General features: G+C 41.5%; 1 protein-coding gene across 1 annotated transcript in view; it reads right to left on the reverse strand.

The window, feature by feature from the left end:
• The window catches only part of lrrc9 (leucine rich repeat containing 9), a 142,816-nt gene that overhangs the window by 95,754 nt on the left and 34,978 nt on the right, over nt 1–12,084 (reverse strand). The window contains exons 11-13 of the mRNA XM_055640334.1: nt 6,369–6,548; nt 4,282–4,399; nt 2,105–2,237 (exon numbers count right to left, since the gene is read on the reverse strand). Of these exons, the coding sequence (XP_055496309.1) occupies nt 2,105–2,237; nt 4,282–4,399; nt 6,369–6,548 (431 nt within the window). The remainder of the gene's footprint in view (nt 1–2,104; nt 2,238–4,281; nt 4,400–6,368; nt 6,549–12,084) is intronic.

The raw sequence follows: 12,084 nt of genomic DNA on the forward strand, positions 1-12,084 counted from the left end.
CAGCAATGGCTGCGGAGGGTGGAGGTCTCGACCACTGGGGAAAATGGAGGAGGTCTGGCCAAGTTCTGTGCCTTCCACCACAGCGATGAATGCTGTGGTGGATGTTTGTGTTATATTTTTTATTGTGGTTGTGTGTTCTTTATTATTGTACCGCTGCTGACAACCCAAAATTCCACCGACCCTGGTTGTGTGGCAATAAATTCTATCAATCAATCAATCAATCAAGCCCCAGTTCGCCTCGATGTTGCAGTTCGACTGCTGGACCGCCGGAGAAGAACAAAGGAAAGAGATAAGACTTTTGCCTTCCATCACAGTGAGGAGGTGTTGGAGATTCACTGTGATGGATGTTTGTGTAAACTGTGTTAAGTGTGGGTCTTGTTTTTTTTTGTAATGTAAGACTGTAGAAAATGCAATTTTGTTTAAACCAAGCTGTTTCAATGACAATAAAACGCATTCTATTCTATCCCCACTACATGTTCTTGTGCAGCCATAGACACATCTTCACACCAAAACACTCTCCATCATGTGTTATGATATTACAAATGTGCCAACTGGGATAGATTATGAACAACTGAACCTGGCAGAACAAAATCGAGCATTCATGAGACATTGTGAACCAACAGAGACTGTAGAAATGCGCACCATCAGTACATGTAAACATATGACCCAGCATAACCTTCCATCTACCATTACTTTCAAACCAGGGGACCAAACCTGAATCAATGAGAGGGGAATGCCAGGAGCAACACGAGGCATTCCTAAAGTTGGTAATGTACCAGCCAAGTGAAGCTGAAAAACTGGATTGCATGTGTGCATATAGATATTCAAGATCAATAGCAAGAATATTTATTTGTCATATATGTCACCTAAGGTTTGTTGTGCTGTGACTTGGGTCGGTGCCACGGAGTCATCCAGAGAGGACCTGGCAGCGTTAGTGGAGAAGTTGGTGAGGCTGTCGACAATGGCGCCGATCGACGGACGAGGACGGACAAGTGGAAGTAAGGACGTCGCTGCCGAGGGAAGGAACAAAGGAGGACTCAGTGTGGGGGGGGGGTTGGTGGTTGAACAATGGCCAATGGGGACCCGGCATGGGGGGGACCGCCATGAGGAACAATGAACAAAGGACAATCCGGCGTGGGGGGACCGCCATGTGGGAGGGGGACGAACAATGGACAATGGACCGCCGTGAGGGAAGGGGTGGAGGGGAAGAACAAAGGGGGAACTGGCGCAGGGGGATGGGAGGGGATTTGTAACTTTGTAAGCGACTATTTGCATACCTTGGCATGGTATGCACGCAAAGAATTTCACTGTGACTGTGACAGTAAAGTATTCAATTCAATTCAATCAATCAAACCACATAGATTGAGAGGCTTTTTTTCACCTGTGACTGGTGACTCCACAGAAGAAAAAAAACTGCTCTGTTACTAGTTACTAAATCCCAATATAACAGAAATATGTATTTTAATTCACTTGTACACCATTTAAAATTAGAGGTTTACGGATCTATGTGCAAATATCTTTGTATGTGCCAGAAATAGCAGGGTTCAACATTTGTGAGATATTGTAACCATATTTCGTCACTACATGTAAAGAAGAAAGTGAATGTTTTGCAGAGGGTGTGGAACATACTCAGGAGATTGCTTCCAGAGCTTAAATAATACTGTCTGAGGGAGAGACAGAAGACGCAAAGGTGTTGGCCTCAGAGCAAAGATGACTAAGGGGAAATTAGTTGAATGTTTAAAAATATCAGGAATTAAGTTAGGATAATTGAAGGAAAATTGTTTTCAAAAGCTTAAAAACAAAAATATTGATTCACATGATTGTCAAGCGTGACATGAGGAATAAAACATTTGAGATGAAATCATTCAGTTCCCAAAAAGTAAATGGATAAAAAAATAGCAAGAACCTGGGGAAAACATGGGAATTGATATAAGCACAATAGGCTGATGATCTCCAATTGGGCTGCACCATTCTATGATTCAACGTTAGTAGACTCCAGTATACCATATTTAAATAAAATAACTAATTATTTTTATGAAAACAGTACTAGGAAATACAGCAAGAAAGAACAAAAACAAAATGCCATTACACCAGTCTCTTTTACCATATCTGAAAGGTACCGGATCAAGAAAATTTGTATTCCAGGCATTTGCTTGTTGTTGCAGGTATTCTATTCTGGGTTGTTCACATAAGCTGATACTGTTGCAGAGAGGAACTGCCTCATCACGTCCTAGAAACTGTGAAGATATACAAAGATATATTCACTAATTATATTTATCATGTGGAATATTCGTAGTTCCTTTTACCATTAATGATGACCTATTTTTGAGAGGCAACTGCATAAAATCTATACACTTTTCAAAAAAGAATAACATTATTAATGTTAAAAAATATATTTGCATAAAAACAAATCTCATAACAACAGATGAATTACATCTCTAAAATTGGTAGACTCTTAAATTGGTAATAACTCCAGACTACTCAAAATAATTAAGGATGCTAACGGCAATGTACAAAGCACGTTGCAAAACAGTACCAAAATCTCTGAAAACTCAATGGGTATTTGAGGGAAACTTAAAATCTCACTTCCTCAATGGCATCTTAACCTGGGAAAGTACAAATAGTTAGATCATCAAATATCAAACTTAAAAATCAATTATATATTTTTGACAATGATCTACTGTGATATTTTCAATCACAATTTATAAATGGTTAAAAATTGTATCACTCAAGACAATAACCCAGATTCATATGTAAATAATAGTCCAACATCAAATTCTGCAACAGGACCTGACAGTGATTTAATTTAATTTTTAATAAAATACTCTCTGGGATGTCTTTGGACCGCAATTAGTACTTGTACTTAAAGGATTTTCATGTATAAAGTCCGAGATTAGATATTGAAAATATATCCAAGATGTCATGAAGCAAACAAATTTAATCAAATAAATATAGGCAAGTCACAGAGAACAATGAACACCTTGTTACGGGAGGGCCACCTTGTACTTGTTTAAAGAAATACATTATTTATTTGAGATATTGATTTTATAGAGTAGATGTGACAAAGCAGTTTCCTCCACTGTGTGTGTTGCTAGGAGGCATAGTCACAGGATAAGACCTTGAGTGTTTTGATCAGAGATTATAGCAAATTTCTTTATACATAGTTGTTAATAGAAACATAGAAAATATGTGCAGGAGTAGGCCATTCGGCCCTTCGAGCCTGTACGTCCATTCAATATAATCATGGCTGATCATCCATCTCAGTATCCTGTACCTGCCTTCTCTCCATACCCCTGATCCATTTAGCCACAAGGGCCACATCTAAATATAGCCAATAAACTGGCCTCAATGCTAGTCAGGTGTACGGATTATCAAGTATTGAGTATATTGAAGGGTGAAATTATCTGATTTTTGGACATGAGAATAAAATGATAATATTTTATGATAAAATGATAAATATTTAGATTTATAAATTTGGATTATAATGTTTATGCTGTGTTGCTTTTGTTTTGACACTGTGATAGAGGTGGGACTGTTCGTTGGAAGGTCATAGTTAATTAATGGGGAACTGGGCCTGCTCATCATAATGTTAGGATTAAGACATGAACCCTTAAGATTGGGATATCTGAAATTCATCTGTCAAGTATTACAGAAACCCTCCAAAGTAGTCATTGCAGTAAAATCTTTTATTTGAACATTCCGTTGATCAGTTCTATCACATTTTGTATGGCAGCATGACATTGCCCAATGTTGCCTGAACATTGCCTATATGTGCCTATGGTGCAAAGTTGTGAGAGCAAAGTCCTTGATCTAATCACATGCTCTTTGGTATATTAAGGGTCCCATTTCCCGCATGAAAATGGTGACATCATTACTGCTAAGATGTCAGGCTTGATGTGGAATGCACGATTATACAGCGGCTGAGAGTAACATTATTGTGTTATCACCTCTAACTGTTTATACAACATCGCCTCTAACTGTTTACATCTCCACATTAATATGTGATGTCCGACAAGAAACATGCATGCACTCAAAGGGACTTTACACCAAGCAATTATCATGAGACTATTCATTCACTATTTTCAGCAGAGAAAGAATGATATATACCCAGCTCTCTTGGACTGCATTATCTATTGGCACATAATGCAGCGGTGCATGTATTGATAAAATTAGCTGAAGATACTCAACAGATCTGGAAGCATTTGCAGAGAGAGATGTAAAGTTAATGGTTGAAAATGGAATATTTCATGTTTGAGTTTAATTTACTGAAATGTTACATACCTTATATGCTTCTGCTTCTTTGAAGCCATCTTCAAGAATACATAGGATTTCATTCTTTCTACTGGATATTTCTGGATCAAATATATAAAAAAGGTATTCCAGCATCTTTTTGTAGTTTCTAAGGACAGAAATTATGGATTACAGGGCAGTATGATGTAACTGATATAAACACAATAATTCTGCACTAGACATGATTAACACCAAGAGAACCTATGCCAAACAGTGTTACACTGTTACCTGACAATCACTAAGCTAGTATTTTAGCAATGTTTTAATGATATGAGCTTCTGCCTGGAAGTCAAAAGAATTGTAGGTATTTAAAAAAAATCTTTGTGAAGCTCTCCTCCTCTTCAGCGGGTACCATTTTCACAACATATCTAAAGACTTCCGGCAATAAATTAACAATGTAAAAGAGGAAAAGGGATTACTCAAGTAGGAGGAGCCATCTTGGGGAGCAGCCGTCCGTTTTAATTCGCTTTTTTTTTAAAGTTTTTAGTGAGTCCTGTTTAGTGATGTTTGGAGACATGGACTTTTTAATGGGGGGGGGGGGTTGGGGTCAATTTTACTTCTAGGTCCCTACCTGGTCGGTGAGGCAGCTTTTTCTCCGGGCTGCCTGTCGACCCGTCCTTGTGGCCTACCAGCGGGCTTGGAACGCCGTTTCCTGGCGGGGACCGCCCAGCACCTCGGCCTCAGTGGCGGCACAGCGCTGGAGCGCTATCGTGGAGCGGAGCGGGCGATGCCTTGCCTGGGTCGCCGCGCTGGTTCGACGTGCTGGAGCTCCGGTGAGCTGTGAGCGCCGTGTTCAACGCCTCCGGGCTGCGGAGCGGAACGGGCGACGCCGATTTCAACATCGGGAGCATGGGAGCTCCAAACCGGCGCGGCCTTGTCGGCTTCGGAAGCCGCGGTCTCCAGCTAGAAAGTGGCCATTCCAGGTGGCCCAGCCGCTGAGAGGACTCTCCCGATGCCGGGACAACACTACCCGGTGAGAACGGCGAGGCAATTGCGATAGCCTCAATAGGCCTGACTTTGGGGTGGACTTGGGGTTGGGGACTAGACATTGTGCCTTCCCCCACAGTGGTATCCATTGTTGGGGGGATGATTTTTTGTCTGTAATGGTAATCCTGTTAGTCTTTGTCCAAGATGGCTGCCGTGAAGGGAGAGTGGACGCTGGCGCCCTTTAGCTGCCGCTGCTCTCTCTTCACATTGTGTTTTTGATTTTTTGTTTTTGGACTGAATTCTGTTTTTAATTTGTGTTTCTGTGATGTCTTTAATATTTATTTTATTCTGATTATATGTTTATATTCCTGTTAATCTATGTAAGGTGTCCTTGAGATGTCTGAAAGGCGCCCAATAAATAAAATTTATTATTATTATTATTATTACAAAAGAAAAAGTGATTAAAAACTAGAATGGGGCAGAGAGTAGTTAAGATAGCACACCAGCAGTTTATCTTCAGCGAAGACTGGTGTGGAGAAAGAAGATCTAATTCCATTAAAAGATGTTACTTGTTATGTTCTTAAGAAATATTTGGTATCATAATTCTACCAAATTAGAGCATCAACCTTTAATTGCTTGTAAGAACAACTATAAAATAGGCAAAGGTAGATATTTAATTTATGATTATTATTTGTTGATCAAAATGTGTAGTGTGCAGTCTTGCTTGGCCATGTTACAAAATTACTTGATCATCTGTACAAATATTTAAGAGAAATGGGAGCACAAAAATGTTACTATGTAAATGTAATTTCCTTCTTTCAGTCGAGTCAACAGTGTTTAATTGTCACATGTACCGAAAGGAAACAATGAAATTCTTACTTGCGCCAGCACAACAGGTTTGTAGTACAGGTACTCAATAAACAAACTACAAACAATGTCAATAAATTTTAAAAAACACAATATAGTGCAAAACAACAAAAGCCGTTAGTTGCTCGTGCAACGAAGATATATAGTCGTTCGAAGTTTAGTTGGTTTAAACTATTATATTGTAATTTGTTGCACTGTTCGAAAGTAAAAGGACTTCTCAAAATCAACTGTGTTCCTTTAAAGTAAACAGGATTCAGAAAAGTACCAACATTCAAGTAACTTACTCTGATTTATATGATGATCCTTCTTTGTTCAAAATGGAATGGATCTTTTCCTCATATTTCAGCCTTAGAATTCGATTGTGAACTCTGATTATACGATTAATTTTTAACCCTGTTACTCCAAGTCTTTTGAAATCCCAAGCACAGAATCGCGATAAGATTACATCATAGCAAGAAGTGAACCTGTCATAGGAAGGTATAATATATTAATTTATATCTAAATTTCTCGAATGAATTATAGATCATGTTTTCTCATGCAAGCAAAAGTATTGTAAATACTTTTTGAACTATGCAACCCTAAACCATGGTATGCAGAAACATTTAACATCTAATTTTTAAGTGTTGGTAAATATTTTTTTTTGAAAAACTAGAAAAAGTGTAATTCTTCTTTTCTCTAATAATAATAAGCATCATGCCTGAATAACCCTGCACCAAATATATATGTGCACATCTACATCACAAACCCTGCTTCGAATAAAGGTTGATCACCTGAAATTGTTTATTAGAATATTGAATCTCAAAGATTGCAATGTTCCTGGACAAAACATAAGCTGTTTATTCTCAAGTATAAGTTCAAACGGTGTTGGAAGCCAAAGACAGGTAGGTCAGTGTGAGATTGGAGCAAAGTGTTAAAGATTGGAAGCTCTGAGCTACTCTTATACTTCATACATCTCTAATTCCATCTCAAGGGATAGTTAGTAATCAATATCCATTATAAGGCCACATTCTCCTGCAGCTACCTCGACTACATTGCATTCCACTCCGCTTCTTACAAGGACTCCATTGTACCAATTTCTTTCATATCTATTGTGATCATGACTTTTTGCACTTTGCCTTTAGATGTCTTTACTTTTCTTAAGCATTTCTTCCCCTTTGTCACGATGACAGGGCCCTTAATCGATCACTTTTTTTTTTCACTTCTTCTCTCAACTCTCTCATCCTAGTCAGGACATGGATCGGGTTCCCTTGTCATCACTGTATTCCACACACCATATATTCCACGTATCCTCCCCCCCCCCCCCCCCCCGTTCCTCTCCCCCTCCTCTCCCCCCCTTCACCCCCCACTCACCTTCTCCCCTTCCTCCCCTCCTCCTCCCTCCCCCCCCCCACCTAGTTCCCTCTTCCATCATTAACTGCCAATATTTAATGCATTGATTACCCTGACAACTTTGATCTAAACCCCATGTTTTCTCCTAGTGTTTCCTGCAACTTAAAATATGTTTGTTTTTCCACATCTGGCTCTGATGAAGGATCATTGTTAAAACATTCACTCTGTTTCTCTCTCCAGGAAGCTGCCAGATCCACTAAATGTTTCAGAACATTTCTTTACCTTTCCTTTTCTTTGTGAGAAATGAAATGCTCAATGCTAATAGGTTCTAGCTTTTTGAATTGGTATTATATAACCCTATAACAATTACAGCACGGAAACAGGCCAACTCGGCCTTTCTAGTCCGTGCCGAACACTTAATCTCCCCTAGTCCCATCTACCTGTACTCAGACCATAAATGTTTATTATTGTCACGTGTACCAAGGTCACGGTAACAAAAAAGTTTTATGTGCTATCCAGGTAAGTCATACCATGCACCAGTACATTAGCCAGTGCAAAAGAGAAAGAAAACAGAGTGTAGAATATTGTACAACAGCTACAGAGAAAGTGTAGATAAAAAATAGTGCAAGGGCCACAAAAAGGTAGATTGGAAGATTGGGAATCTATCCCCAGCCAATGAGGAGTCTATTCAAGAGTTTGATAACAGCAGGGATGATGAATCTGGTAGTATCTCTTTTCAAGCTTTTGCATCTTCTGCATGACAAATTTCTTAGTCTTGGGCAGAGCAGCTGCCATGCCAAACTGTGATGCATCAGCACAGGATGCTTTCTGTGGTACATCTGTAGAAATTGGAGACCTGCCGGATTTCCTTAGTTTCTGTGTAAGTGGGGATATTAATGTGTTTTCTCTGCCATAGCACAAATATGTTTGGACCAGGACAAATTGTTGGTGATATTTACACCTCGGACCTTGAAGACTCGATCATCCCCAATTTTGCACCATTTAGACAGACTGGGGCATGTACATCACTTTTCTCCCTGAAGTCAATGACCATCTCCTTCATATTACTGATATGGAGGGAGAGGTTGTTGCCTCAATATCAAACTACCAAGCTGTCTACCTCCTTCCTGTCCTCGATCTCGTCGTTGTTCCACATCCAACCCACTATGGTGTTGTCACATGCAAACCTGCATAGGGAGTTAGAACAGAATTTAACTGCACAGACATGTGTGTATAGGAAGTATAGTAAGGGGTTGCGAATGTAGCCTTGCAGGGCATCAATGTTGTGATTTTGTAGAGAATAGTTTGTCACCCATCCTTACTGATTGCAGTCTATGAATCTGGAAGTCAATGATCCATTTGCAGAGGATTTTGCTAAAACCTAGGTCCAGGAGTCTGTAAGTGAATTTGGTACTACTGATGAATTGGAATTATGGTGTTGACTGTGGAACTGTGGTCAGTAATTATGAGACTGATGTAGGCATTTTTGATATCCAGATGTTATTGGGTTGAGTATTGGGTCAGGGAGATGGTTGCCTGGCATGGACCTATTGTCCTGCCAGTTGGTCCACACAGGTTCTGAAAACACAGCCTGGAAGATTGGAGGATGGCAAATGTGCCTATTCAAGAAGGGCTGCATGGAAAAGCCTAGGAACTATAGGCCAGTGAATCTAACATCTGTGGTTGGAAAGTTATTGGGGAATATTCTGAGCAATAAGATATACATACATTTAGATAGACAAGGGATGATTAGGGATAGTCAGCATGCTTTGTACGTGGGAGATCATGTCTCATGAATCCTATTGTTTTTTGAAGATGTGATCAAAAAGTAAGTAAGTAAGTTTATTGGCCAAGTATTCACATACAAGAAATTTGCCTTGGTGCTCCGCCCACAAGTAACAACATGACATACAGTGACAGTTACAAGTGACTCAGAAAACACTCAACATTAATAATAATAAGACATTAATGATAAAACACCATTGATCAAGCATATGAACCAAAAAAATACCAGATCAACGGGAGGCTACAGATTTTTGGCTGTTGAGTAGAGCAACTACCCGTGGATAAAAACTGTTTTTATGTCTGATTGTGGCAGCTTTGACAATACGGAGTCGCCTTCCAGAGGGAAGTGATTCAAAGAGTTTGTGGCCAGGGTGAGAGTGGTCAGAGATGATCTTGCCCACTCGCTTCCTGGCCCTTGCAGTGTACAGTTCATCAATAGAGGGAAGGTTGCAGCCAATAATCTTCTCTGCTGATCGGACGATTCGCTGCAGCCTCCAGGTGTCGTGCTTGGTGGCTGAGCCAAACCACACCATGATAGAGAAAGTGAGAACAGACTCTACGATGGCCGTGTAGAATTGGACCATCATTGCCTGTGGCAGATTGTGCTTCCTCAGCTGCCGCAGGAAGTACATCCTCAACAAAGGTTGAAGAAGGCAGAGCTGCAGATGTTAGATATATGGATTTCAGCAAGGCATTTGACAAGATTCCGCATGGTAGACTGCTCTGGAAGGGTAGATCACATAGGATCCAAGAAAGGATAGCTAACTGGATAGAAAATTGGCTTCATGGAAGAAAGCAGAGGGCTATGGGGGAAGGTTGTTTTTCAGACTGGAGGCCTGTGACTAATGGTGTGCCTCAGGATTCAGTGCTGGGACCATTGTAGTTTGCTCTCTATGGATATAAACACACAAGGTATGATTAGCAAATTTGCAGATGACATTAAAGTGAGTGGTATTGTAGATAGCTAAGATGCTTGTAAGAAATTGAAGCAGGATCTTGATCGGTTGGGCATGTACACGGAGGAATGGTTGATGAAATTTAATAGTGAAATATGAGGTGTTGCATTTAGGAATATCTAACCAGGGCAGGACCAACACAGAGAACGGCAGGGCTCTGGAGGGTGTGTTGTAGAGCAGAGGGATCTAGGAGTGTAGGTACATAACGCCACAGGTAGATGTTGGTCAAAGAAGCTTTTGGCAGATTGTCCTGCATCAGTATAGAAGTTGGGGGGTCATGTTACAGCTGTACAAGACGTTGGTGATGACAGATTTAGAGCATTGTGTTCAGTTTTGGTCACCTTGTTATAGGAAAGACTAGACCAAGTGCAGACCCGTTGGGTCTGTTTCCCCAATGGCGTTTGCGGGGGGGGGGGGGGGGGGAAGAAGAGGGGGGGAGGAGGAGGAAATGGGACAGATTTGGGAGGGAAAGGAGAGTGGGGTAGGGGGTGAGAGAGGAGGATGGGGAGAGAGATGTGGGGGAGGGGGGGGATGGGGAGGTAGGGGAGGAGGGAGGGAGGGGGAGAGGGGTGGGGGGAGAGAGGGGAAAGAGTGGGGAGGGAGAGTGGAGGGGGAAGGGGAGAGGTGGAAGAGTGGGGAGGGAGGAGGAGAGGGGTAGGGGGAGTGATGGAAGAGGGACAGAGGGGTAGGAGGAAGGGGTAGGTGGAGAGAGGGAAGGGGGTGGCGTAGAGAGGGAAGGAGGGTGGGGGAGAGAGGGATGGGTGGGAGAGGGAGAGGGGTGAGGAGAGGGAAACATAGAACCATAGAAATTAAGTGCAGGAGTAGGCCATTCGGCCCTTCGAGCCTGCACCACCATTCAATATGATCGTGGCTGATCATCCAACTCAGTATTCTGTACCTGCCTTCTCTCCATACACCCTGATCCCTTTAGCCACAAGGGCCACATCTAACTCCTTCTTAAATATAGCCAATGAACTGGCCTCAACTACCTTCTGTGGCAGAAAATTCCACGTTTCTATAAGAACCGCCCTCAATCTTCTAAATTCTAGCGTTTACAAGCCGAGTCTACCCAGTCTTTCTTCATATGAAAGTCCTGACATCTCAGGAATCAATCTGGTGAACCTTCTCTGTACTCCCCCTATGGAAAGAATGTCTTTGAGCATTGGGCATTGTGACATAACACAATGGAACGTTCATCAGGGGCTGGGGCTGTGGCTGCTTCTATGGGTGAGAAGGGGGTAAGATCCTCCCTCAATCTTCTAAAATCTAGCGAGTACAAGCCGAGTCTATCCAGTCTTTCTTCATATGAAAGTCCTGACATCCCAGGAATCAGTCTGGTGAACCTTCTCTGTACTCCCTCTATGGCAACAATGTCTTTGAGCATTGGGCATTGTGACATCACATGATGGAACGTTCACCAGTGGCTGGGGCTCCTGCAAAGGCATATGTAAATGAATCCATTCCGATTGGACATATGTGAACATTGGGCATTGTGACATCACACGATGGAACGTTCACTGGGGGCTGGGGCTGGTTGCTATGGGTGAGAAGCCAGTTCATTTTTGAAATATTGAGGGGGAGGGGGTGAAGGATTTGATTAAAAACGTGTACTTAAACACGACGAAATGTAATGAGGAGCTGATACTTAGAAAGAAAAGTTAAATCTCTACCGAAATGGAAAAGATGTCGGCGATTCTGCGTCTGGTTTCGGAGTTGCAGGGAATCAAAGGAAGAAAGGCGGCTGGCAGCCGTCCATGTAAATTGATCCATTCCGATTGGACATCTGCGAGTATTGGGCATTGTGACATCACACGATGGAACGAATCAAAAGGCAGAAAGGCAGCCGGACGGCAGGCGGCAGGCACACAGTTTTAACATATGATAGATAGATAGATAGATAGATAGATAGATAGATAGATAGATAGATAGA

This window comes from Leucoraja erinacea, chromosome 9 (genome assembly GCF_028641065.1).
Source record: "Leucoraja erinacea ecotype New England chromosome 9, Leri_hhj_1, whole genome shotgun sequence".
NCBI classification, from domain to species: domain Eukaryota; kingdom Metazoa; phylum Chordata; class Chondrichthyes; order Rajiformes; family Rajidae; genus Leucoraja; species Leucoraja erinaceus.